The sequence below is a fragment of the Opisthocomus hoazin genome, chromosome Z (assembly GCF_030867145.1).
Source record: "Opisthocomus hoazin isolate bOpiHoa1 chromosome Z, bOpiHoa1.hap1, whole genome shotgun sequence".
Taxonomy (NCBI): Eukaryota; Metazoa; Chordata; class Aves; order Opisthocomiformes; family Opisthocomidae; genus Opisthocomus; species Opisthocomus hoazin.
The window spans coordinates 24086356-24109746 of NC_134454.1; the positions used below are offsets into that span (position 1 = coordinate 24086356).

Below are 23391 nucleotides of genomic sequence, written 5' to 3' on the forward strand. Positions count from 1 at the left end.
GCAAAACTGTGCTACAAAAAGCCCCAGATAATTGCTTTACCTTCATCAGCTCAAACACTATAGATGTTTTCCCCTCACCCTGATACCCAGCGGATGAAACCATACAAAAAGCAGTAACTGATACAGATTCAACTTCTGAAAATTCTGTGCAATGAGTCTCATCCCATAATTTTAATAATGGGAAATGAACAGTGTATATACTTCATGTGATTTTGAGTTGTTCTTGTGCTTGCTAGGCTACAGGTAATAGGACTAATGCTTATTTATATTCTGAGCAAGAATAAAATTCAGCAGTAAATTCTGTTTACCACTCTAACCTGGTCAGACAATTTTGGGTGATTTCTGATATTTTTAACTGGAGGAGTTACTAGTTCCATGGATTCTTGTTTACTTTCAACTCTAACAAATATGTATATAATCAAAATATGACAAACATATATATATATAAACAGAGTAAAAGTGTTTAGTTATAGGACGCAATTGTCAAGCAGGAAAACAAAGCACTACATGGAAGTTGTATTTAGTGAAGTCAAAGCAGGAATATTTGACCTCTTTAAAACTTCTGTGATGAACACGTTTTGCTCTGGTATTACAAGCCAGTGAATTTTAAGTGGATTGCTGAGGAATGTCATTCTAAGTCAGAATTGACAGTCCATTTTATTTGAAGTTGCAGGTTTATCCAAAAACCCCTCTGTAAGTGCTACAGCAAGAAAAAATACAAGACACAAGACATTACTCATCTGAATACTTACAGGCTAAGAGACATTAAAACGCAGACAAGATCCATTTAAGATATTCTAGTGGTTGATCTGTTTTGGTTTGCTCAGAATCAGTTCTGAACTTGAATGCCACGGAGGAGTTCAAAGAAACAAGGAATGCTATAATCCCTTCTTACAAAGTAGATGGTGTGAAGCTGTACTTCAGCTGAAGTGTGAACTGCTGTAATTGTTGTGCAAGATAGCAAGAGTTCAGCAGTTCAATTTTTAAAAGGGCAGAAGTATAAAATGTAAGGAAAACAGAATGTCTCTTGCATTCTTTGTTGCAAACAAAGGAAAATCCCCTTCCATGAAATAATCGCCCTACTCTGATAAAACTTCTTACCATTCTCCATTTGGCTAGGCAACAATATGATATTTCAGTGTGTTTGAAGTCTCGTGTTTACCGTATCCGAAGTAGCCTCATTAGTCAGACTGCTGTGTACAGGAAGTCTTTCAGTTTAGATTCTTTCTTAAAGTATTGTGGTGATCACTGGGTTAGGGAAGGATCTGTGTGGAACCTCTGCTACATCGCACATGCTTCTCTCACCATAGAACAGCTGGATTTTATCTCATCATCTGTGCTTTCTTAGCAGTTAGAGAGTAGCATTGCAACGGCAGTTATGCAGAATCCTTGGCATCCTCAACCACCGCAGTTACAGTAACTTGTTTATTCCAGATCTGGGCGGTGTAACTTTCAAACAGTTTTCTGAAACAGTTTTGCTCCCAGGATTCAAGTTCCAAGTAAATATAATTTCCTTCCAGTGCTTATGGAGATCAGGGATCTAAATAATTGTAACAGATGAGCAGAACTCCTACATCTTCAAGGGTTTAAATTTGTTTGCAACACAGCTTCCCAATGTCTGTCTCGTTTTGTTCCTCTAAATATGCAGGTATCTATTTTACTACATTTCTTTCATATTTTTCTTAAATAACTGACCTAAGTTACTGTAGAGCATGCTTGCTATGGAAGCCTTTCAAATCACGCTGTACTGTACAACCACTTATGATTAATCTGGAATAGTTCTGCTGAAAGCATGAAGGCCTTTTCTCCCCTAAATGATGATTATTTCTTTACTGTTAGACTGAACTACTAAAGTTGCATCTCAGAAGTAACAGGCAAGTGGTTAAAAGCTGCTGCTACACGTAGTAGCAAGCATGTTATAGGAAGAGGCTAGTGAAAGAAATTAAGCAGTTAAAGCACACGTGGAAGCCTAGGCACCAAAAGGCTATTGGAGGAATGGAAGGGTAGTATGGGATTCTGCCTCACGTTTAATATATTTTTATTCCACATGGTAATAAAGTTAGAAAATTGACACAGAAGTAAAAAATGCTAAACTCCATTCCTGCAAAAGCCCTTCCCTTCAGGCAATAAAACAGCCTCAGAAAACATTATACCCTAATTATAGCAGTATTATCCTTGACTATTTCAGATATGTAAAGTTTTTAATAGATGGGTGGAATTGCTACATCAAGTATTTTTTGAAGCTAGCTTGGAAACTGATTGAGACTAGGTCTTTTATATGGCAAGAAACTAAAACCACAATGACTTACCTGTTTGGTCCTTTTCCTTTTCCATTTTTTTGTTTGCTCCTTTCTTCCACTGTTCTTTGGTTTTGTTGGCTTCCTCGTGCTGCTTCTGCTCAGCAAGTGACTTATTTAGCACTTGGGAAAGCACAGAATCTCCTTCCCCAACCAGAAACATGGTCTTGAACTTGTTATACAGCATTGTCGCTTTCTCCATGATAACTTGGCTAACTTTGAATTTCCGTATCTGAAATCAAAGTAATAAAACAGTAAGCTACACTTTGGTATTTAAATACCTATGTAATTTCATCACATGATAGATGAAATTCTTAATTTAACCTGAAATGAGATCACAGACTTTTACACTCTCTGAGTATCACAGAACAGCCCAGGCTGGAAGGGACCTCGGCAGATCGTCTGGTCCAGCCCTTTGTGGGAAGGGGAGCCTGGGTGAGATTATCGAGCACCCTGTCCCATCGCATCTTGAAAACCTCCAGCGACGGGGACTCCACCACATCCCTGGGGCGTTGTTCCAAGTGAATAACTGTTCCCGCTGTAAAAAATTTCTCTCTCATGTCAAGATGAAACCTCCCTCAGTGCAACTGGTACCCGCTGCCCCTTGTCTTCTCCATGTGGCTCCTTGTGAAGGGAGAGCCTCTGTCCTCTTTGTAGCTGCCCTTTAAGTGCTGGAATACTGTGATGAGGCCTCCCCTGAGACTCCTCCAGCAGGTTCTCAAGCCTTTTGATCATCCTCAAGGCACTGCTTTGGACCCTCTCTAGTCTGTCCATGTCTTTCTTGAATTGTGGGGACCAGAACTGGACAGGACTCCAGTAGCAAAGAATGCTGGTATCAGTGTAAGAAAACACACAGATTACTTGGATTAACATTGCAGATCTCACCTTCTTCAGAGTCAGAATCATCTCTGTATGTTTCTGAGCTTGTTGCATTGTGACTTGAAGGGATGCAAGCTCATCTAGGGCCTCAATACACCTGTTCACATCCTGTACATAAACAAGAAATCAGTTTGGAGACTTAACTTACATGTTAATAATCCTTAATTAGCCATACTAAATTGATTTCCATGCTTAGTGATACCTTCCTATAATACCCTTAATTTGACCATGTACTTAATTTTATAACAATTTATACAAACTTGCAAACAAAAATCACTATCATTTCCTTTCAGCTACTTCCATAACAAAAGGCAGATGCTATTTGAATGACTTAAAATTTTAAAAAATAGTTTTATACTTTTCAAAATACAAACTCACACAGAAACTTTATACTGCTTTCACAATTCTAGTATTTCTGTGCTTGAAGCTGTTCCCGATGGTCAGCCTTTGCCATACACATTTTTTCCCAAATGACTTGCCACTGAAAATGTAGCAAAGCATCTAAAGTGGACTGCAGTTAATACACAGAACTGTATCTTTGTAGATTTTTCAGTTAGAAGTTTAATGAATGACACATTATGTAGGACAACCAGAACTAATAATGTGAGCTTCTGATCCGTTTCCAAGAACCACTGTACTAAAGTCTTCATCCTGTAGTACTTTATTCTCAATATCCTTATCTTCAGCTACTCTTCCTTATTTTATTTCCTGTTTAGAACTACCACGATTCAGGCCAGCACAGGTCGTAATAATATTCTGCATCTTGTATAAAGTTGTAGCTCCTGTTCTCAAGGGAAATTAGTATTAAAAAACCACAAACATATCAGGACTATGCTCAGCAGAATTATTATTATCCTGTTTACTTGATAAATACAGTCAGGATAAACCAAGTGTCCTTGCTGTAGCTCTACAGCCACTGTTTTTCCCAGTATTGTACCATATTTGCTCCATTACACCTCTGAATCAGTGGTTTGGCGGGGTTCTGTTTTTTACTTATTATTTTAGGGGAATTTACTATCTGGCTGAGGAGAAAGTGATTTATTTAAGCCAAACCATTAAGCTGTGAAGTAAAAGCTTTCTAAACTTTAAGGTGAAATATTTTTTTGAGACAAAATATTGGCATAAATAAAATAATAGGCCTCACTAGAAATTAATGACTGGATTTAGGCAAAATTAGTTTATTACCAATTAAAGGAAAACAAAGACAAACATTAAATCAACTCCTTTCCTTCCCCCCTTTCCCATGCTCAGCTTCACTCCAGACTCCCCTCAGCAGCCCAACCCCAAGCAGCACAGGGGGAGCAGATGTTCAGTACATTACAGTTCCTCTCTGCAACTCCTCCCCTCTCTCTCTCTCCTCTGCTCCAGCCAGTCTGCACAGGCTGCAGTCCTTCAGGAGAAATCTCCAGCGTGGGCTCTCCACAAGCCACAGTACGAACATCTGCTCCTTTGTGGTCTCCTCCACCGGCTGCAGGGCAATACCTGCTCCACCAACATGGAGCACCTCCTCCCTTCTTCTCCAACTCGGTGTTCCCTCTGCTGTTTCTTGCTCTTTCCCCTGTTCCTCCTCTCTCTGCCCAGTGTGTTTTGCCCTTTCTTAAACATTTTTTTCCAGAGGCACACTGCCATCTCGGCTAAGGGGCTCAGCTGTGACCTGCGGTGGGTCCGCTGGAGGCTGCCCTCATTGCCTCAGACATCCAACATGACGCCGAGTTCCTGGATCGGAGCAGCTTGCTGCTTCTCATGCTGCTGCACTTCTTCACTGACACTCGTGTTCTCTCATTGTACAAATGGCATTCACAAAATGAAGATACTAAATGCCCTTCAGCACCATCTGTGCTATGGCACTCTGAAAAGACCACGTAATCAGCTAGGCAAAGTCCTCAAACTGACGTCACTCTCACACCTCTGCCTGGCCAGTTAACAGCAAGTATTTTCTTGTATTCAGCAGTAATGAAGGTAGAGACAGAATGAAGCCTTTTACTTGCTTTTTCAGTTGTGCAAATAGAAATGGGACTTTGGAAGATTTGCACTCCCTCCAGGAGTTCAAATAAGAAAGACCCTGGTAAAGTATTTTTGGTCTCGTCTCATGATTTGATGTTTCAGTTAGAGAAAAAAGACAAAACAGAACAAAACTAACAAAAGCACAAATAACCTTGAATTCAGAAAACTTGACAGTAATGTTCTGAAACACCAAAGGCACGGAAATTAAACAAGGCTTAAAAAAAAAAAATACAGCTCTGGTCCTTCTGATTCGAAGATCTGGTAGGAAAAACCTAACAGTACAATGTATACTATTAAGCAGGTATTCTTTATTGCGGCCCATCCTCTTCATCACGCTGTTCACTGATTGACATTTGTTTCTGCACAAACTCAGTTCTAGGATCACGTATATCATGTCCTTCAGGTTGTTTTGCTCCGGTCTTGTTGCTCTCTTGGTGCCTCCTTATCTCTGTAGCTTGGCGCATTTGCCCTCTCAAGGCAGAGCTGTCTGGGGTAGAGTTATTTAGGAGTGTCTTTTATCCCACAATTATCCCAATTATTTGCTAAGAACCAAGACCACTTATGTTTCACTTAATTATTTTGTCTAACGACTAAGTGATAGCTTGTGCCCATGTCCTTCCACTACATTCCTTAGTAAGAAAACAGGGATTAGTGTAACAGTTACATCGTTAGATCACTATGCATGCAGAAATACAAGTTACAGTACTAAAGACTACTGAAAACTAGAAAATATTAAGGCTTTTTGTTATAGTTTCACATTTCTTACAATCCCCTCTATCACTTCCCTATCTGTTTTCACTGCCCAACCTGAACATTGGATTCCAAGGTGTAAGAATTCAGATGAACATATGTGAGTGCTTGATTACACTCACTGTAAAAAAACTTTTTCTTATGTTTAAGCAGTATCGCCTGTATTGACATCAGTGTTCACTCCCTCTTGTCCTTTCACTGAGAAGAGCCTGGATCCATCGTCTTTCCACACTCCAGGTATTCACACACATGGAGACAATCCTCCTCCCAGCCTTCTCTCCTCCAGGCTGAACATTCCCAGCGGTGTGACACTCTCCCTGTATGACAGATGCTCCAAGCCCTTAATTCACCTTTGCAGCCCTTTACTGGGCTCCCTACAGGACGTCCACATCTCTGCTGTACCAGCGAGCTGAAAACAGGATCCAGTGTCTCACCACTGCCCGGGAGAGAGCAGCCATCACCACCTTCCATATTCTGCCAACTCCTTCTAGTGCAGCCCAGGACACTGTTGGCCACCTTTGCCACAAGAGCACATTGCTGGCTCATGCTAAGCTTTGGTATCCACCACAACCCCTAGGACATTTTCTGGCAAGCTGTTCTCCAGCCACTCAGTCCCCGGCCTGTGCCAGTGCACGGAGTTATTCCTCCCCAAAGGCAGAACCTGAACCTTTGTTGAACTTCATGAAGTTCCTGCTGGCCCATTTCTCCAGCCTGTCCGAGTCCCTCTGGATCATAGAATGTTAGGGGTTGGAAGGGACCTCTGTGGGTCATCTAGTCCAACCCCCCTGCCAAAGCAGGGTCACCTACAGCAGGCTGCACAGGACCTTGTCCAGGCGGGTCTTGAATATCTCCAGAGAAGAAGAATCCACCACCTCCCTGGGCAGCCTGTTCCAGCGCTCCATCACCCTCAGAGGGAAGAATTTCTTCCTCATGTTCAGGCGGAACTTCCTCTGCTTCAATTTGTGCCCTCTGCCCCTTGTCCTGTCACTGGGCACCACTGAAAAGAGTCTGGCCCCATCCTCCTGACACCCACCCTTCAGATATTTATAAGCATTTATGAGGTCCCCTCGCAGCCTTCTCTTCTTCAGGCTGAACAAGCCCAGCTCCCTCAGCCTTTCCTCACAGGAGAGATGCTCCAGTCCCCCCATCATCCTTGTAGCCCTCTGCTGGACTCCCTCCAGCACCTCCTCATCTTTCTTGAAGTGGGGAGCCCAGAACTGGACACAGTACTCCAGATGGGGCCTCACTAGGGCAGAGTAGAGGGGAAGAACAACCTCCCTAGATCTGCTGGCCACACTCTTGTTAATGCACCCCAGGATCCCATTCGCCTTCTTGGCAACAAAGGCACACTGCTGGCTCATGGTCAATTTGTTACCCATCAAATCTTTCCTTTGAGTTTTGAATCATCTGCAGACTTGGTATGGGTGTGGCCTGTCCCATCATCCAAGTCACTAATAAAGGTGTGTTAACAGTACTGACTGCCAATGACTGGCCTTTAGCTGGACTCACTTCCACTGACCAGTCTTTTGTGCCCTGCAGTTCAGCCAGTTTTCAGTCCACCTTTCTACCCACTCATGTAGTACAGACTTCATCAGTCTATGAGGCTGTTACCAAGGTCAGCATCAAAAACCTTTTTAAACTTAATGTAAGCAACATCCACTGCTGTCCCTCATCCACCAAGCTAGTCATCTCACAGAAGGATGTTGGTTTGGTCAGGCATGATTTCCTCTTCACTAACCCATGCTGACAACTCCCGGAGACCTTGCTGTCCTTCACATTCTTGGAAACAACTTCCAGGAGGGTTTGCTCTATTACTTTCCAAGGGACTGATGTGAGGCCGACTGCCCTGCAGCTTCCCAGATCCTCCTGGAAGTGAGGGTGACATTTGCTTTCTTCCAGTCCTTGGGAACCTCCCCTGATCACCATGACTTTCAAAAATAAGATGGAGTGGATGCACGCAACGTCATCCAGCTCCCTCAGCACTCTTCGGTTTATTCCGCAACAGGTCCCACTTTGTTTAAATGTTCCCTAATTTGATCCTTGTCCACTGAATATCAAGTCTTTCCTGTTCTGGACTCTCCCTTTGTCTCAGGGACCCAGGATTCCTGAAAGGAACTGAATGAGCAAACAGGTCATCTCCTTGTCCTTTTTGACTTTTCTGCTCGAGGGTAGGAAGGCTCTGCAGAGGGATCTGGACAGGCTGGATCGATGGGCCGAGACCACTCGTATGAGTCTCAACAAGGCCAAGTGCCAGGTCCTGCACTTGGGTCACAACAACCCCATGCAATGCTGCAGGCTTGGGGAGGAGTGGCTGGAAAGCTGCCCGGCGGAAGAGGATCTTGGGGTGCTGGTCAACAGCCGGCTGAACATGATCCAGCAGTGTGCCCAGGTGGCCAAGAAGGCCAAAGGCATCCTGGCTTCTATCAGGAATAGTGTGGTCAGCAGGAGGAGGGAGGTGATCGTGCCCCTGTACTCAGCACTGGTGAGGCTGCACCTCGAGTACTGTGTTCAGTTTTGGGCCCCTCACTACAAGAAGGACATTGAGGTGCTGGAGTGTGTCCAGAAAAGGGCAACGAGGCTGGTGAGGGGTCTGGAGAACAAGTCTTACGAGGAGCGACCAAGGGAACTGGGGCTGTTTGTTCTGGAAAAGAGGAGTCTGATGGGGGACCTTATTGCTCTCTACAACTACCTGAAAGGAGGTTGTAGTGAGGCAGGTGTTGGTCTCTTCTGCCAACTAAGTAGCAATAGGACAAGAAGTAGTGGCCTCAAGTTGAGTCACTGGAGGCTTAGATTGGATATTAGGAAAAATTTCCCCACTGAAAGAGCTGTAAAGCAGTGTAACAGGCTGCCCAGGGAAGTGGCTGAGTCACCATCCCTGGAGATGTTAAAAAAAACGTGTAGATGTGGCACTTTGCCACATGGTTTAGCAGGCATGGTGGTGATGGGTTGATGGCTGGACTTGATCTTCCAGGTCTTTTCCAACCTTAATGATTCTATGGTTCTAGGCAGATTCCCCAACACATTCAGTAGCAGGCCCATGTTTTCCCAGCCTGCCTTTTGCTGGTGAGGTACTCAAAGCAGCTTTGTTGTCCTTCATTTCTCTTACCAGATTTAACTCCAAGTGGATTTTGGCTTTCCTAAGCACATCTCTCCATGCTTGGACAATGTCTGCATATTCCTCCAAGGTCACCTGTCCCTGCTTTCACGTCCTGTATGCTTCCTTCTTTTGTGTCCTGACTGTAGTCAGGAGCTCCTTGTTCATCCATGCAGCCCTCCTGCCACGTTTGGTTATTTTCCTGCTTGTCAAGATGAATTAATCTTGAGGAGGAGGTAATCTCTAAAAGTGAGCCAGATCTTCTTCTCTCCAGCATGCTCTCTCAAGGGATTCTTCCAAGCAGATCCCTGTAGAGGCCAAAGTCTGCTCTCCTGAGCCCAGGACTGTGACCCTTTTTGTCCTGCTCCCTCCTCCTATGATGCTGAACTCCACCATCTCAGTCACTGAAGCCAAGGTTGCCCCTGACCTTCATACCCCTGACCAGATCTTCCCTGTTTATAAGAATCAGGTCCAACAGGGCGTCTTCCCTTGTCAGCTCCTTGATCACCTGCGTTAAGAAGTTACCGCACTCCAGAAGCTTCCTGGATTGCTGTATAATCCCCACGTTGCCCCTTCAGCAGATACCAGGATGGTTCAAGTCTCCAATGAGGACCAGGAGCTTTTGAACTGGAGGCATCTCGCATTTGCCTTGACTTCATTCTCCACTTCTGCCTGATCAGGTGATCTGCAGTAGGCATCTCTACTTGCGTAAGGAGTTACCCTGCATCTTGCCTTCCAGCATCCATCTCTCCTAAGGAGCCTGTATACATACATGTCAAGGCTCCAGTCCCATGAACTATCCCAACAGATCTCTCTGATGCCAATAAAACCATAGCCCTGCAAATGCTGACAGATAATCCAGTTCCTCTGGTTTGTTCCCCATGCTGTATGCACTAGCCACTTCAAAGAGGCACCCAGTTCTGCTGACTTTCCAGAAAGGTTATGACAGCTTTCCTCATAGTGCCATGCTGCCAGCGCTTCCTCATTTCTGTACATATGCTTGTGGCAATGTCACGTCAGAGGAATTCTGTTGCTGACAAGGCCAGTTCTGTTTGCATCACCCTGCATCACTCGATTGCCATCCTGCTCCACCAACTTCCTCACCTTCCTCTGCGCTACTGTTCCTAGTTTAAAGCTCTTTAACCAGGCTGGCCAGCCTCTCGGCAGCACTACTTTGGGGCAGATCCTGGCACCTCCTAGCAGTCCTATCCATTCCTTTCCTCAAGAAAGGGACCGCCACCTGGATCCCCATATCTTGACCACCACCCTCAGAGTCACGCAGTCATGCCTGATACTTTGCAGGTCTCCCCTGACCGTATCATTGGTGCCCAACATAGAAAACCCGCAGCAGTTAATAAATAGTCTTAAGGCCAGACAAGCCTCGGCCATCTGTCAGTGATGTTCCGAATCCAAGCCTTCGGCAAGCAGCAGACCTCCCTCGACAATGAGCGGGGTCAGCAGATGGGGGCTGCCATCCCTTGCATCAGGGAGTCTGCCACTACCTGCACTCACTGTGTCCTCCTGGTGCTTCTGCAGGGCTCAGGCTGTGCTGCCACAGATGCTTCACTTGACAGAATTCTGTTTGAATGTTTCTGGTAAATACATAGTTACGAAGTATTTCCAAACAAAACCAATTTTACTTGCTGACATTGATCTTTTAATGACAACAGTAACTGCATTTAAGCGGCAGTTATCTTTCAAACTGAGAAAATTCTTTTCATTCTCAAAATATTAATTAAAAACAAAGACGCATGTCAAGCATTTCCTACACATAAATCAGTTAAAAAAGAGAATACTTACAAGATTATCAATTTTCAGGGAGTTCTTAATCTCTGCATGTATCCTTTGAAGCCTAGAATCCATTGATGTTTCTGAAGATTAAAAATAGTATGCATGAATATTTGATCATCACATCAGGTTTATTTTTGTAGAAACCTTTCTACAAATCTGAACTTCATACAGAATGCAGAAAAACATGGGCAGCCACTCTACATCAGATAACCATGCAGGTGCACGCATAAATACACCACAGGGTTTACTATCAAAAATAAAGTACTCGGCATTTTAAAATTGAACAGTATTAGCAATCTACATAGTTTTCTCCTTAGGAGTTACAAGCTAAAAATATTTTTCTAGTCCAACATACAGCTGTCACCCTCTATTTGTGGGCCAGGTTAAAAGGAAGTTTCAATAAACACTGAGTTACAAAGCCAGAAAACCTTTTATGGACATGACACCTGGATGTTTTCAGTCAATTTGACATGATTCAAGTTACAGTCCAAACACATCCAAATAAAATGTTCCCAGTACACATGCTCCACCACGTTTGCAAGATGAATGAACATGTCAATCTTATTCACATGCTGAATGCCTGTTTGGATTTTTTCCACACACAAGTGATACGTATTCTGAACAATACTGCAAGCAGAGTTTCCTTCAAGTCCAACCCATCTTCAGTGGGTTTGGGTAATTATTTTTTTCTTCCCCTGCCAACACTGGGTTGGTTGGAGTCCACTGCCACTGGATCCGCACTATACTACAAGTTACAGCCAGTGGTTTGGATTGCCCTTAAGGACAGGAGTACTAAAAAAGGAATGACTTATCCCCATGAAGGTCAGTTTGCAAGTCTGGGTTAGTAGACAAGACCACAGTAATCTGAATCTAAGCCTCTTGCTTAGCAAGCCTCTTGCTTAGTAAGTGGTAGTATCTAAATACTTCCAAGAGGTCCCTCAGATTTGTGTGGTATAAGACAGAAAGGAAAAAAAAAAAAAAACTAAAGTGATTTGATTCAAAGAGTAAAAGCTTTTGTTTCTTGTTCACAGACAGAGGGATCATCGAGGTTTAAAAGCTCAAGTGACAGTAAAATGGGAATAGCAAAGACCTGTTCTAATGCACTGAAGAAAGACAAAACATAGAAGAACAATGCACTGTTCCAGAGGTCTGAAGGAAGCAGTCATGGATTGAACACCTCAGACTGAGACCCCACAGACACCCTTAGCAGTAACTTAGAGGCAGGTAACTCCTTTCAAAATTTAAGATGACCAAAAATACTGTTTAGCTTCTTTAAACTAACCTCTCTTCTTCTCCATCTTCTTAACTTCTGTTTTCTTGCCTTCTTCTTTACTCTGCCTATCAAAAATGTTAAAGTGTTTTTACAACATTGTAAAGTCTGGTTTTCAGTCTTTTTTTTTTTTTTTTCTTCCAATTTTTAGATGAGATGCAATGTTTTGAGGTATTACCTCAGTAGAACATTAGCATGCAAAAACCACAGAGCCAAACCCTGGTTTTCAAGGACTGGAATAAATTAACAGAATTAGTTAGCTGAGATACTGCTGATAAATCCCTAGAAGCATCAGATTCAAGGCTTTTAAAAACAAGTCACATTTCTAAACTGTATTTTGTTTTGGTTGCATGTATAAATTGGTAAAATGGCATTGTACGGAACTAACTTACTGAGAAATAAAGTATTTTTATTACGATGACAAAAAGAGCAAGACTATTTAACATTACCATGGGGAATTATGGAGAGATATCAGTTCTTATGTGACTTATTTTCTCATTTAATTAATTATAACAGTATAAGTATCCTACAACTGACCATAAACGTATTGGTGATAATTTAAATATTCTTGAAGTAAATAGTAATGAAGGAAAAAGATTTATTACAACTTCATTGAGATCTCCTGGCTCTCTCTCTCTAATTGCATCACTAAAAATAAAGCTGTCACTCAAGAAAAACATAACAAAACAAAGACTTGTCTCCATCTCAGTTACAGGATAAAGACAGGCAGAAGTCTTTCAAGCAAGCATTTGAATTCTTTATTCAGAGAAGATCATAAGCCCCTGTTTAGCAGTTCCTCATCTTGTCTTTCTGAGAGGTTTCAAAGCCTCATTTTACAATTTGCATATTTCAGCACATCATGATTAAATATTCTGTGACTCCTTTTTCTCCTGTCAGAGTAATACGTATCCATAAAACGCCCAGCCCTGCATGTCTACCATCTTCCATGTTCCTTTCACACTCCATCCAGTTACAGTATCAATGATTTTCAAGTATGTAAGACTATTTTACTTCAACTGGCTGCAAAAGCTCATGCCATTTAAATGGTACATGTAAACTTTGCATATGTATAGAATGGTGTGCAAAGCACCGTTATTAGACTTAAATAAATACTAACAAAGCAGCTGCAGAGACTAGAAAATGGACTGATGAGAAAAGTAACCAAAAAAGCTATCAGCCTATATTCAGTGTATTAGTAGAGGAACTTGAAGACGGACAGCACAAAAAGAAGTCTTTTTACTTTTTATCAATATTGAGTTTTGTGGTATTAATCATCAGCTATGATTACATTTATTATGCATTCATTAACTACTACTCCTTTATCCTACTGAAACAAAGCTCTATCTACCCTCCAATGCATAAAATATGACAGCTATTTAAAAGCAGAGGAGATTTTATTATTATAACCAAATCAATACGACACAGTTTGATTGCAGAAATCAATCAGCGTATGTCAGATTTAAACAGTGATATATTAAGAACTGCAAAGATACTAAGGACAATTTAGTGTCTCTGGAGCTGGAAATGCTTAGATTTGCCACATGCAAGTAGAGTAATTATCTAAGTTTCCAGAGAAGGAGTGACAGGAAGCAGAGGAGAAGAAAGGGCTAGAGGATAAAAAACCCCAAACATAATAGATTCTTGTTAATGAATGTGAAAAAGGTAGAATTTTGTTGTTATAGGTGAAGGGGACCATTATCCTCTTCCTTTTCCTCCAGTTTTTTACCTTGTTTTCCCTGTCTTCTGCCCTGCCACCAACTGTGGGGATGGAAACATCACGATCTTGGTGGTGGTGGCTTCTTCACCCATTTGCAGAATAGCTCTTGAGAATGAGTCAGATTTCTTCCTATTGTCCCACCCCCCCCATTTTCTGGCAGGATCTTCTCTCCATTCTTATGCTTGATTCATTTGTGATAATTTATCTTCAGAATGCAGACTGCTCTTGGTATCACTCAACTGGCTTTGCAGTGCTAGAATAGAATAATTCTTAATTTTTTCCTTGCTCTGTCTGACGGGGTGTGCTCCAGCTGCCACACAGAGAAGGAAATGTTTTTTCCAGGTAGCCCTATGCATTCCACAGCCTAATCAAAATCCATAATCACGGATTAATAGATTAGAGTGAGAACTGGTAGGACCTATCTAAAACTTAAAGAAAAATATATGGCTGTCCTGAACACTTTTTCACACTGATCCCTTTTCACATGGATATTCTTAGGTTACTTCTAAACAGAATCCGCCAGCTGTCTTCTGCTAGAAATTCTAAGTCACTGAAAGAGTACCATCGCCTGTTTCTAGGTTCAATTCTTCCCATCCTCCCACAACAGAACATACAGGTTTAGAAGGGCTTTTCACTGTTCACTTCAAAAGGAGTTAAAATAGACAAAAAAGGGTGGGGGAAACGAACAACAGAACACAGTGCAAACCAGTTTGAAATTTTTTTCAGATATTGTCCCCTCCTGACAACAGAGGAGGAGGAGACAATATCTGAAAAATGTTGTCTGCTAGAACTTGCTTTACATCCCATGTTAAAACATACTCACAATTCAGATTCAGTCTGTTCCTCTTGCTTACGCTTTCTTTCTGTTGCTTCTCTCTCATGTTGGCCTCTTACGATGCTTCTTCTATGAGCTGCCTGAAAGCTTCTTCCACCTTTTTTCTTCTAAGTTGGAATTTTATGATTGGAAAGAGAAAAGGAGTCTTTAGATTACTGAAAAGCAAGATTATTAAGTCATTATCTCTCTAAACACGTAACCCTACCTACACTAAATATCTTTGAAGCAACTCTGCTCCATGGAACAACCTGACAAGAGCTGGCTTTCCCTGCAACTAAATACAAGACCTTCACATGTTGATAAGCTCTGAGTTTCTTTAGTCCCTTCTCTCTTTTTCCTTATCTAATAGAACGTAAATATGCTAAGCACCAGAAAAATGAAAACATTCCAAATGTTTGGTTAGGATCAGCTTTATACCTTTCAAAAATCTGATTTCAAGCCAAATGTTCCCTTGGACACACCCAAGGAAAAAAAAAGTCTGCGTTCCAAGGAAGATAAATGCAAAAAGCCTTTGACAAAATAAATAACTGCTACACTTAAGTCCTTTGTTAAAAACAAAAAATGTCCTAGAAAAGATGCTTTTCTAGAAAATACCAAAGAATATGCTTAAAGAATTATTTGACAAAATGAAGTTCTGCAACTTTTATTCTGTAGATATATATTAGCCAGCCACAGCACTCCAACCTTTACTAATATCTGCCATTAACTTCAAGAAAGATCTTCAGTGATACTCCTTTCCTCTATTATATATATATATATCAGGAAAGGAAAATTATACCTTGTCACCTTCTTGTTCTTCTCCATCATCTTCAGAATCAGAAGCTGATGCAGAACCCACTTTTGCAGAATTTTTCCTTTTTGGTTCAGCCTCTTTCTTGCCTTCCTTTTTGTCAAATTCCTTCTTTGATTTCTCATCTTCCTTCTGACTTTCCTCGTCTTTTTTCCCTTGCTTTTTGGGCTTTTCTTCTGGTCCTTTTTTCTTTGCCTTCTCCTCCTCATTAACACTAAAACACGAACAGTATTTAGGCATCATATCCATTATCTATAGTGAGTTTAAAACATCAGACTCAGGAAGTTGATTTTTTTTTTTTACCACAAAACATTAAAAATATGAAGTTAATTCACTCTCAGTTCATTTAATGACTCTTCAAGCAATACCCAATCTTCTTCTAAAATTATAGACCAATACACAGGCAAAAAAATAAATAGTATGGAGGCCCTACTGAAGCTAACGTTAATGTATGTGCATAGATCCAAAACCAGGAAGTTAAATGCTCAGAAGCTCTCCTCACACATATGTGTCTGCAGGACCAAGACTGCACACACTGTAGGCTAGTTTTATAAAGTATACTTTATGCAAGGTGTACATATACTGAAGCTGTGCATCTGCTGATCTACAGAAAACTACGCTCATGCTCAATTTTTGCTTCAGTTACTAGAACCACTTAGGACTTGACACAAGAACTGAAGAGGGTAAAATCAAAGTTTAGGTAACAAATAGTGTTGGAATTCCATCAGAAGAGATTTCTGAAACAAAAATATATATAAAAAAATTAGTATTTTAGGTTTGCATGATCTTGTCTTCTCTCAATAAGTATTTTTTTCCCTTCACTCAGCATACAATTACGTAAGGAATTTTGTACAGATTTTACAAGTTAGGAAGGTTAAGATCTTCTGCCTCTTGTTCCAGAAATGTACTACCTTGAGTTACTATATATTAATTACCTGAGCTGTAAATAACAACATCAAAGCAAACAGTAACTCATACTGAATACTAAAGGGGCAAAAACCTGTCAGGAACTCAGTACTGATTATGAAGTCTTAACACACGGAACAACATAATTTAGAATCAGGAAGCTTCATATTAAGAAACAAAACAGAACAACTCACGAGTCACTCTCTGAAAGACAAGACGGTTTCACCAACTTGGGTCTCCCTCTTGGTTTCGGAACCTTTACTTCGGAGGCTAGTATTTATACAGAAATAACAGGTTAAGTCGTCAGCCACCATCTGCTCCTTGAGGTAAGATTCTTACTCAACAAACAGAAGGTACACTTAAATCAAAATATATACCCTCATTTTACAAAATTCAAGTGTTAAGTGAGCAACAAACTTTAATCAAGATCTCTTTGAAAAATCAAAGTGTTGGTAGTTTTTTCAGCTTTTTGGTGTTTTTTTTAGCCACAGGCTCCAACTACCAATTCTTCTGTTTGTTGCACTCTGTGCAGTTAGGATTTGTTTCACATGTTGCATAACGGATATGAACAAGTCTCAAATTAGAGAATAAGGAAGTCTGAAGTTACAGAATGACAAGAAGTCATTTAGTGTCCACATCTACACAGCCTGTTTACCATTATTTTTACATGTATCATGGGGCTTCCATTACTTTTCTTGACAACAAAACACTGTCAAGAAGTTCTACCACCACACCACACTACAGACCAAAACTTTCACATTTCCTCAGATTCACTGTATTGTCAGGAGTAAGACAAATAGTTCATCTGCCTTCCTCGCACGTATACCCCTCAAATGCTTGTCCGACACCACAGTGAACATGTGGTTAGGAAACTTAACACTCAGCTTTTAAACTCCTATTGATGTCAGCATGGAGCACTGTTAAGCAAGAGATGCATGCATCATATCAACACCAGAAAAAGCTGCATAGTACATTTTATAAAAAGGTATTTTAAACAGCAGGTGAAAGCACCTCTTATAGATCCCCTCCTGCTCTTACACAGTAGTTGGTAAAAACAAACAATTGTAAAGATAAAACCACATACAAATATTTACACATTACGTTTACATTTAGTGCACGTAATGAAACTATTTTCATATTGTCAGCACATACAGATGAGTATAAATCATTTGCTTCCCAGACTAGACCCTTATACAACATACTTAACTACTGCAAGAACTGTTTTCCGATGTCGTACTTAATGATCAATTCAAGAATACCTGCAAGCTTACCACAAAAATTCCAATGCATTAGATCACTGCTACTTTGAAAGAAAGAAGCACTGCAGAATGGTTCTAATCATACATTTTTTTTGAAAAAGCAGTTATATCTTCTTTTCATTTGTCTATCAACCTACACAGACTGCCTTAAATATCTTTTTAAACAAGTCTCACCAGCTCTTTGTTTGTTTTTACTGTTCTCTGTGCAACAGCTACAGGCTCAGTGTCCCCCCAGTTCTCTTACTTGTGTTTTATGGAAATTCTAACACAATTATTTTACAGATCTTTAATGAATATAAACCTTTATGGAACAACAATGCACAAAGAGCTATTACCGTATATCTACAGTTTGGCAGCATTCTGTGAAGAAGGCTTTTCTAAAGGCGATCCTCATACCCAAAACCAATCCTCATACCCAAAACCAATCCTCATACCCAAAACCAATGAGTCTTCTTTAGAGGACGGAGCACTAAGATTAACAATTTATGTCCTAAATTTGTCAGTTTCACAAAAGGTGTTTTCTCATCACAGTCTATTAGCAAAGACTACATTTAGCATGATAAAGTACTTTAGGGGAAAGAGTCAGCTCTTTCTGACTATTCTACTAAAATATTTCTGTGGTGAAAAAAACAAAATCTTTCTTTTAAAGTTACCTGATGGTCTTCCTCTTTTGGGGCTTACTCTTGGAGACACTGGCACAGAAGCTGCTGCCACCACTGCTGCTGCCACTGCTGCCGCCACTGCTACTGCTTCCTCAGCTTCAGCTTGTTTTTCAGCCTAGTTTAAAGAATTAAAAAACCACAGGGCACCAATCTCAATCGCTTTCTCAGTTTTAAACTTCTAGAAATGCGTTGATTAGGCTACTGCTCCTACACATGGAAAAATAGCTTCCAAATTTAGTAACAGATTATATTTAAGTATCACTAATTTCACCCTCTCTGTACCATCACTACCTGATACAGTAATGTTTCACGTCATTTCAACCAGCCCATTCATCTTCAGAACAGTAAAGTATCTTCGTATAACAAAAGAAAAAGATTATTTGTAAGTATTTTTAAGATCAGCATAACAGCGTGCCAAAACACACTTTGAAGCAAGTAAATTTGTATTTCCCCCCCCCCCCCAAACAAACACTCTTCTTTCAGATGCTACCACCTCCCCTAGCTGCAAAGTATCAAGACAGCAGATGGAGCTATTCAGAAAAACATCTAATTCTAGCTCCATAGCCAATTATTCACAGTGACAAACTGTATGTTGAACTGCACTAACTGGACATAATGACCTTCATCTACATAGTCATTTTAGGTGGGCTGGGTTACAAAGGCAGACAGAACTCATTTTAGGGGGGCTGGGTGATAAAGGCAGACAGAACTTACGACAAAAAAAGATCTTGATGAAAAGATACATATTTCCCTGCAGCAACATTCCATATCCATACATATTGGTAAAAAGAATTGAGAAAAATCCCAGCTGGAGAAAATATTCACAGAATTTAGTGTCCTGGATGCAGGAGCACCAGCTAGCAACAAGAGAAAAGTTATGGGCAAATACATATTTATCTTAATATTCTTTGTGGGCACCTATAATAAAAGACAATTTTAAAAAACTGAGACAAACGTAAATATAGAACAGAGTAGAGGTACATCTCTCATTAAGTGTGCTTTCCATCAGCCTACGGACTGTTTAAATGAGGACAGAAAAATACCTATTTGAATGTATTTTTATAATCCCAGGGAAAGAAAACACCATGTCTCTTTAGGCAAATAAGAAATACACCCGAAGTCATACAACTGCATAGTCAGCTTTCTTTTCTGACCCACACGCACAGACCATACCCCTTGAAATCTTCTGATTTTCTGTTCAGCAAACACAAGCAAACGTGCCAAATGCAAGTCTGTCAGTTGAAGCTAGTAAATGTGACAAAAGGAATCTTCTTAGGCCTGAAGTGTCTTATGATGATAAAAATACCCCATCTCAAACAAAACAAGGGAAAAAACACCACAACCATAGGGTTTGAGTGTTTTCTGAAAAAGCAAAGAATGAGATTTTTGCGTGTGTGTGATCTGCAAGGCTTCTCTCCCATTTACAAGATGAAATCACAGGTATGCATAGTCACAGACATTCTTTCAACTTCCTGCTGTTTAGGAGTAGAAGCTTTCTTCGAATTTTTAGATTTTTATAAAATTTACTTTTTTTTTTTAATAAGGTATTCTTTAAATTATATTTTTTAAATATTCAAGTCTTTTTTGTAAGAGCATCCAAACACGTATCCTTTTTTTCCACGAAGCAAATGATACTCAGCATGCTACTTACCTGTGACGAACATACTAAGGTCACAGTTACTTGCGCTCATCCCACGCTTGCTGTCAGCACTAATGTTACAAGTTAAATGGTTCAAAATTAAAATTAAATTTGCCTCACTTTAATCTAGTCTTCATTTGGGTCAGTACCCTGACATGGCTTGCTGTGTGACCACATGAACATTAGGGGTGGAGCATGCTGAGCAAGCAGCTGGAACTGCCTGTTTCAAAGTAACTCAGATTTTTCCCAGCTAGAAGAGACCACAAAATCACAACCTCATGAAAAGCAGTGGTATTTCAGGTGTTAGTTCAGTGTGACAAAGATGTCAAAAGAAATTTTACAAAGCTTCAGAACAGACTATTTTATTACCGGTCTGGCAACAGTTTATATCTTCATTTTCTTACTTGCAATGGACTGTTTGGAAAAAGATGGGTACTCCCCATTCTACCTTAATTTTGAACAGAAAGACTTGTAAAACACCCTCTGGGAAAACTTAAATTCCTACAAATCTTTCAGCCATTTGAAAGTAAGGAGGAGAGTGTCAAGCACTTCAACTTAAGCATAATCTGTCATTCACAGAATCACAGAATGTTCGGGGTTGGAAGGGACCTCTGTGGGTCATCCAGTCCAACCCTCCTGCCGAAGCAGGGTCACCTACAGCAGGCTGCACAGGGTCTTGAATATCTCCAGAGAAGGAGACTCCACAACCTCCCTGGGCAGCCTGTTCCAGTGCTCCGTCACCCTCAGAGGGAAGAAGTTCTTCCTCACATTCAGAGGGAACTTCCTCTGCTTCAGTTTGTGCCCATTGCCCCTTGTCCTGTTGCTGGGCACCACTGAAAAGAGCTTGGCCCCATCCTCCTGACACCCACCCTTCAGATATTTATAAGCATTTATGAGGTCCCCTCGCAGCCTTCTCTTCTTCAGGCTGAACAAGCCCAGCTCCCTCAGCCTCTCCTCGTAGGAGAGATGTTCCAGTCCCCTCACCATCCTTGTAGCCCTCCGCTGGACTCTCTCCAGTAGCTCCTCATCTTTCTTGAACTGGGGAGCCCAGAACTGGACACAGTACTCCAGATGGGGCCTCACCAGGGCAGTGTAGAGGGGAAGGAGAACCTCCCTTGTCCTGCTGGCCACAATCCTCCTAATGCACCCCAGAATGCCATTGGCTTTCTTGGCAGCCAGGGCACACTGCTGGCTCATGGTTAACCTGTCGTCCACCAGGACACCCAGGTCCTTCTCCACAGAGCTGCTCTCCAGCAGGTCCACCCGAAGGCTGTACTGATGCATGGGGTTGTTCCTCCCCAGGTGCAGGACCCTGCATTTGCCTTTGTTGAACCTCATCAGGTTCCTCTCTGCCCAGCTTTCCAGCCTATCCAGGTCACGCTGAATGGCAGCACAGCCTTCTGGTGTGTCTACCACACCTCCCAGTTTGGTGTCATCAGCAAACTTGCTGAGGGTACATTCTAACTCTTCATCCAGGTCGCTGATGAAGAAGTTAAACAAGACTGGGCCCAGTACTGACCCCTGAGGGACACCACTAGTTACCAGCCTCCAACTAGACTCAGCGCCGCTGACGACAACCCTCTGAGTTCTGCCATTCAGCCAGTTCTCTATCCACTTCACTGACCACTCATCCAACCCACACTTCCTCAGCTTCCCTAGGAGGATATCATGGGAGACTGTGTCGAAAGCCTTGCTGAAGTCTAGGTAGACAACATCCATGGCTCTCCCTTCGTCTACCCAGCCAGTCATGTCATCATAGAAACCTATTAGATTGGTCAGGCATGATTTCCCCTTGGTGAATCCATGCTGACTACTCCTGATAACCTTCTTTTCTTCCACTTGCTTCATGATGGCCTCCAGCATAAGCTGCTCCATCACCTTTCCTGGGATGGAGGTGAGGCTGACCGGCCTGTAGTTCCCTGAGTCCTCCTTCTTGCCCTTTTTGAAGATTGGAGTGACATTGGCCTTTCTCCAGTCCTCGGGCACCTCTCCTGTCCTCCAGGACCTCTCAAAGATGATGGAGAGTGGCTCAGCAATGACATCCGCCAGCTCCCTCAGCACTCGTGGGTGCATTCCATCGGGGCCCATGGATTTGTGGACATCCAGATCACTTAAGTGATCCCTCACACAGTCCTCCTCGACCAAGGGAAAGTCGTCCTCTCTGTAGGCTTCTTCTCTTACCTCCAGGGCCTGGGATTCCTGAGGGCCAGTCTTAGCACTGAAGACTGAAGCAAAGAAGGCATTCAGTAGCTCTGCCTTCTCTGCGTCCTCCGTCACCAGGACACCCGCCTCATTCAGCAGCGACCCCACACTGTCCCTAGCCTTCCTTTTGCTGCTGATGTAGTTGAAGAAGCCCTTCTTGTTGTTTTTGACATCCCTTGCGAGCTTCAATTCCAGGTGGGCCTTGGCCTTCCTCGTCGCATCCCTGCATGCTCTGACCACATTCCTGTACTCTTCCCAAGTGGCCTGCCCCTCTTTCCACATTTCATGAACCTTTCTCTTCTGCCTGATCTCCGCTAGAAGCTCCTTGTTTAACCATGCAGGTCTCCTGCCTCCTTTGCTCGATTTCTTGCTCAGGGGGATGCATTGCTCCTGTGCATGGCGGAAGTGTCATTTAAAGAGCGACCAGCACTCATGGACCCCCCTGCCTTCGAGAGCCCTGGCCCACGGGATTCCTCCCAGTAGCTCCTTGAAGAGGGCAAAGTTAGCCCTCCTGAGGTCCAAGGTTTTAATCCTGCTTATCGCCCTGCTTCCTCCACGCAGGATCCTGAACTCAACCATTCCATGGTCACTGCAGCCGAGTCTACCTCCAACCTTCACATCCTCCACCAGTCCCTCCTTGTTTGTTAACACAAGGTCCAGCAGCGCGCCTTTCCTTGTTGGTTCCTCCACCACTTGCATCAGAAAGTTATCATCAATGCTCTGTAGGAACCTCCTGGATTGCGCCTGCCTAGCTGTATGGTCTTCCAAGCTGATGTCAGGGTGGTTGAAGTCCCCATGAGAACCAGGGCCTGTGACTGTGAGGCTGCTTGCAGCTGCCTGTAGAAGGCCTCATGAACTTCCTCCTCCTGGTCAGGTGGCCTGTAGTACACACCCACCGTAATGTTACCTGTGTGAGCCTGTCCCTTAATTCTAACCCACAAGCTTTCAACTTGTTCCTCATTTGCCCCCAGGCCAAGCTCAATGTATTCTACTTGCTCCCTCACATATAGAGCAAGTCCCCCACCTCTCCTTGTTGGTCTGTCTTTCGTAAAGAGTCTGTATTCAAGAAAATAATATCCAGTATCATCACATCCAAAAATTCCAGTAAGGTGAAGTAATTAAACATACTGTTACCTTTCTTTTTCTTCCTCTTCTAGCAACTTTAGGAATAGAAGGATCATTTGTTTTCATCAGATCCTGTGAAGAATAAAAACAGTGCTAAGAGTCTTAACAAAACAAAGATGTATTTTAAATGATTCTAAGTTCTTTCCACTACTGAGATCTCTGGCATGTAAT

The 23391-nt window shown here is 42.0% G+C and overlaps 1 protein-coding gene across 1 annotated transcript in view; it reads right to left on the minus strand.

The window, feature by feature from the left end:
• The window catches only part of PSIP1 (PC4 and SRSF1 interacting protein 1), a 40254-nt gene that overhangs the window by 3572 nt on the left and 13291 nt on the right, over window positions 1-23391 (minus strand). The window contains exons 7-15 of the mRNA XM_075411541.1: window positions 23230-23292; window positions 18246-18369; window positions 16528-16603; window positions 15416-15641; window positions 14626-14744; window positions 12098-12153; window positions 10825-10895; window positions 3183-3284; window positions 2310-2529 (exon numbers count right to left, since the gene is read on the minus strand). Of these exons, the coding sequence (XP_075267656.1) occupies window positions 2310-2529; window positions 3183-3284; window positions 10825-10895; window positions 12098-12153; window positions 14626-14744; window positions 15416-15641; window positions 16528-16603; window positions 18246-18369; window positions 23230-23292 (1057 nt within the window). The remainder of the gene's footprint in view (window positions 1-2309; window positions 2530-3182; window positions 3285-10824; window positions 10896-12097; window positions 12154-14625; window positions 14745-15415; window positions 15642-16527; window positions 16604-18245; window positions 18370-23229; window positions 23293-23391) is intronic.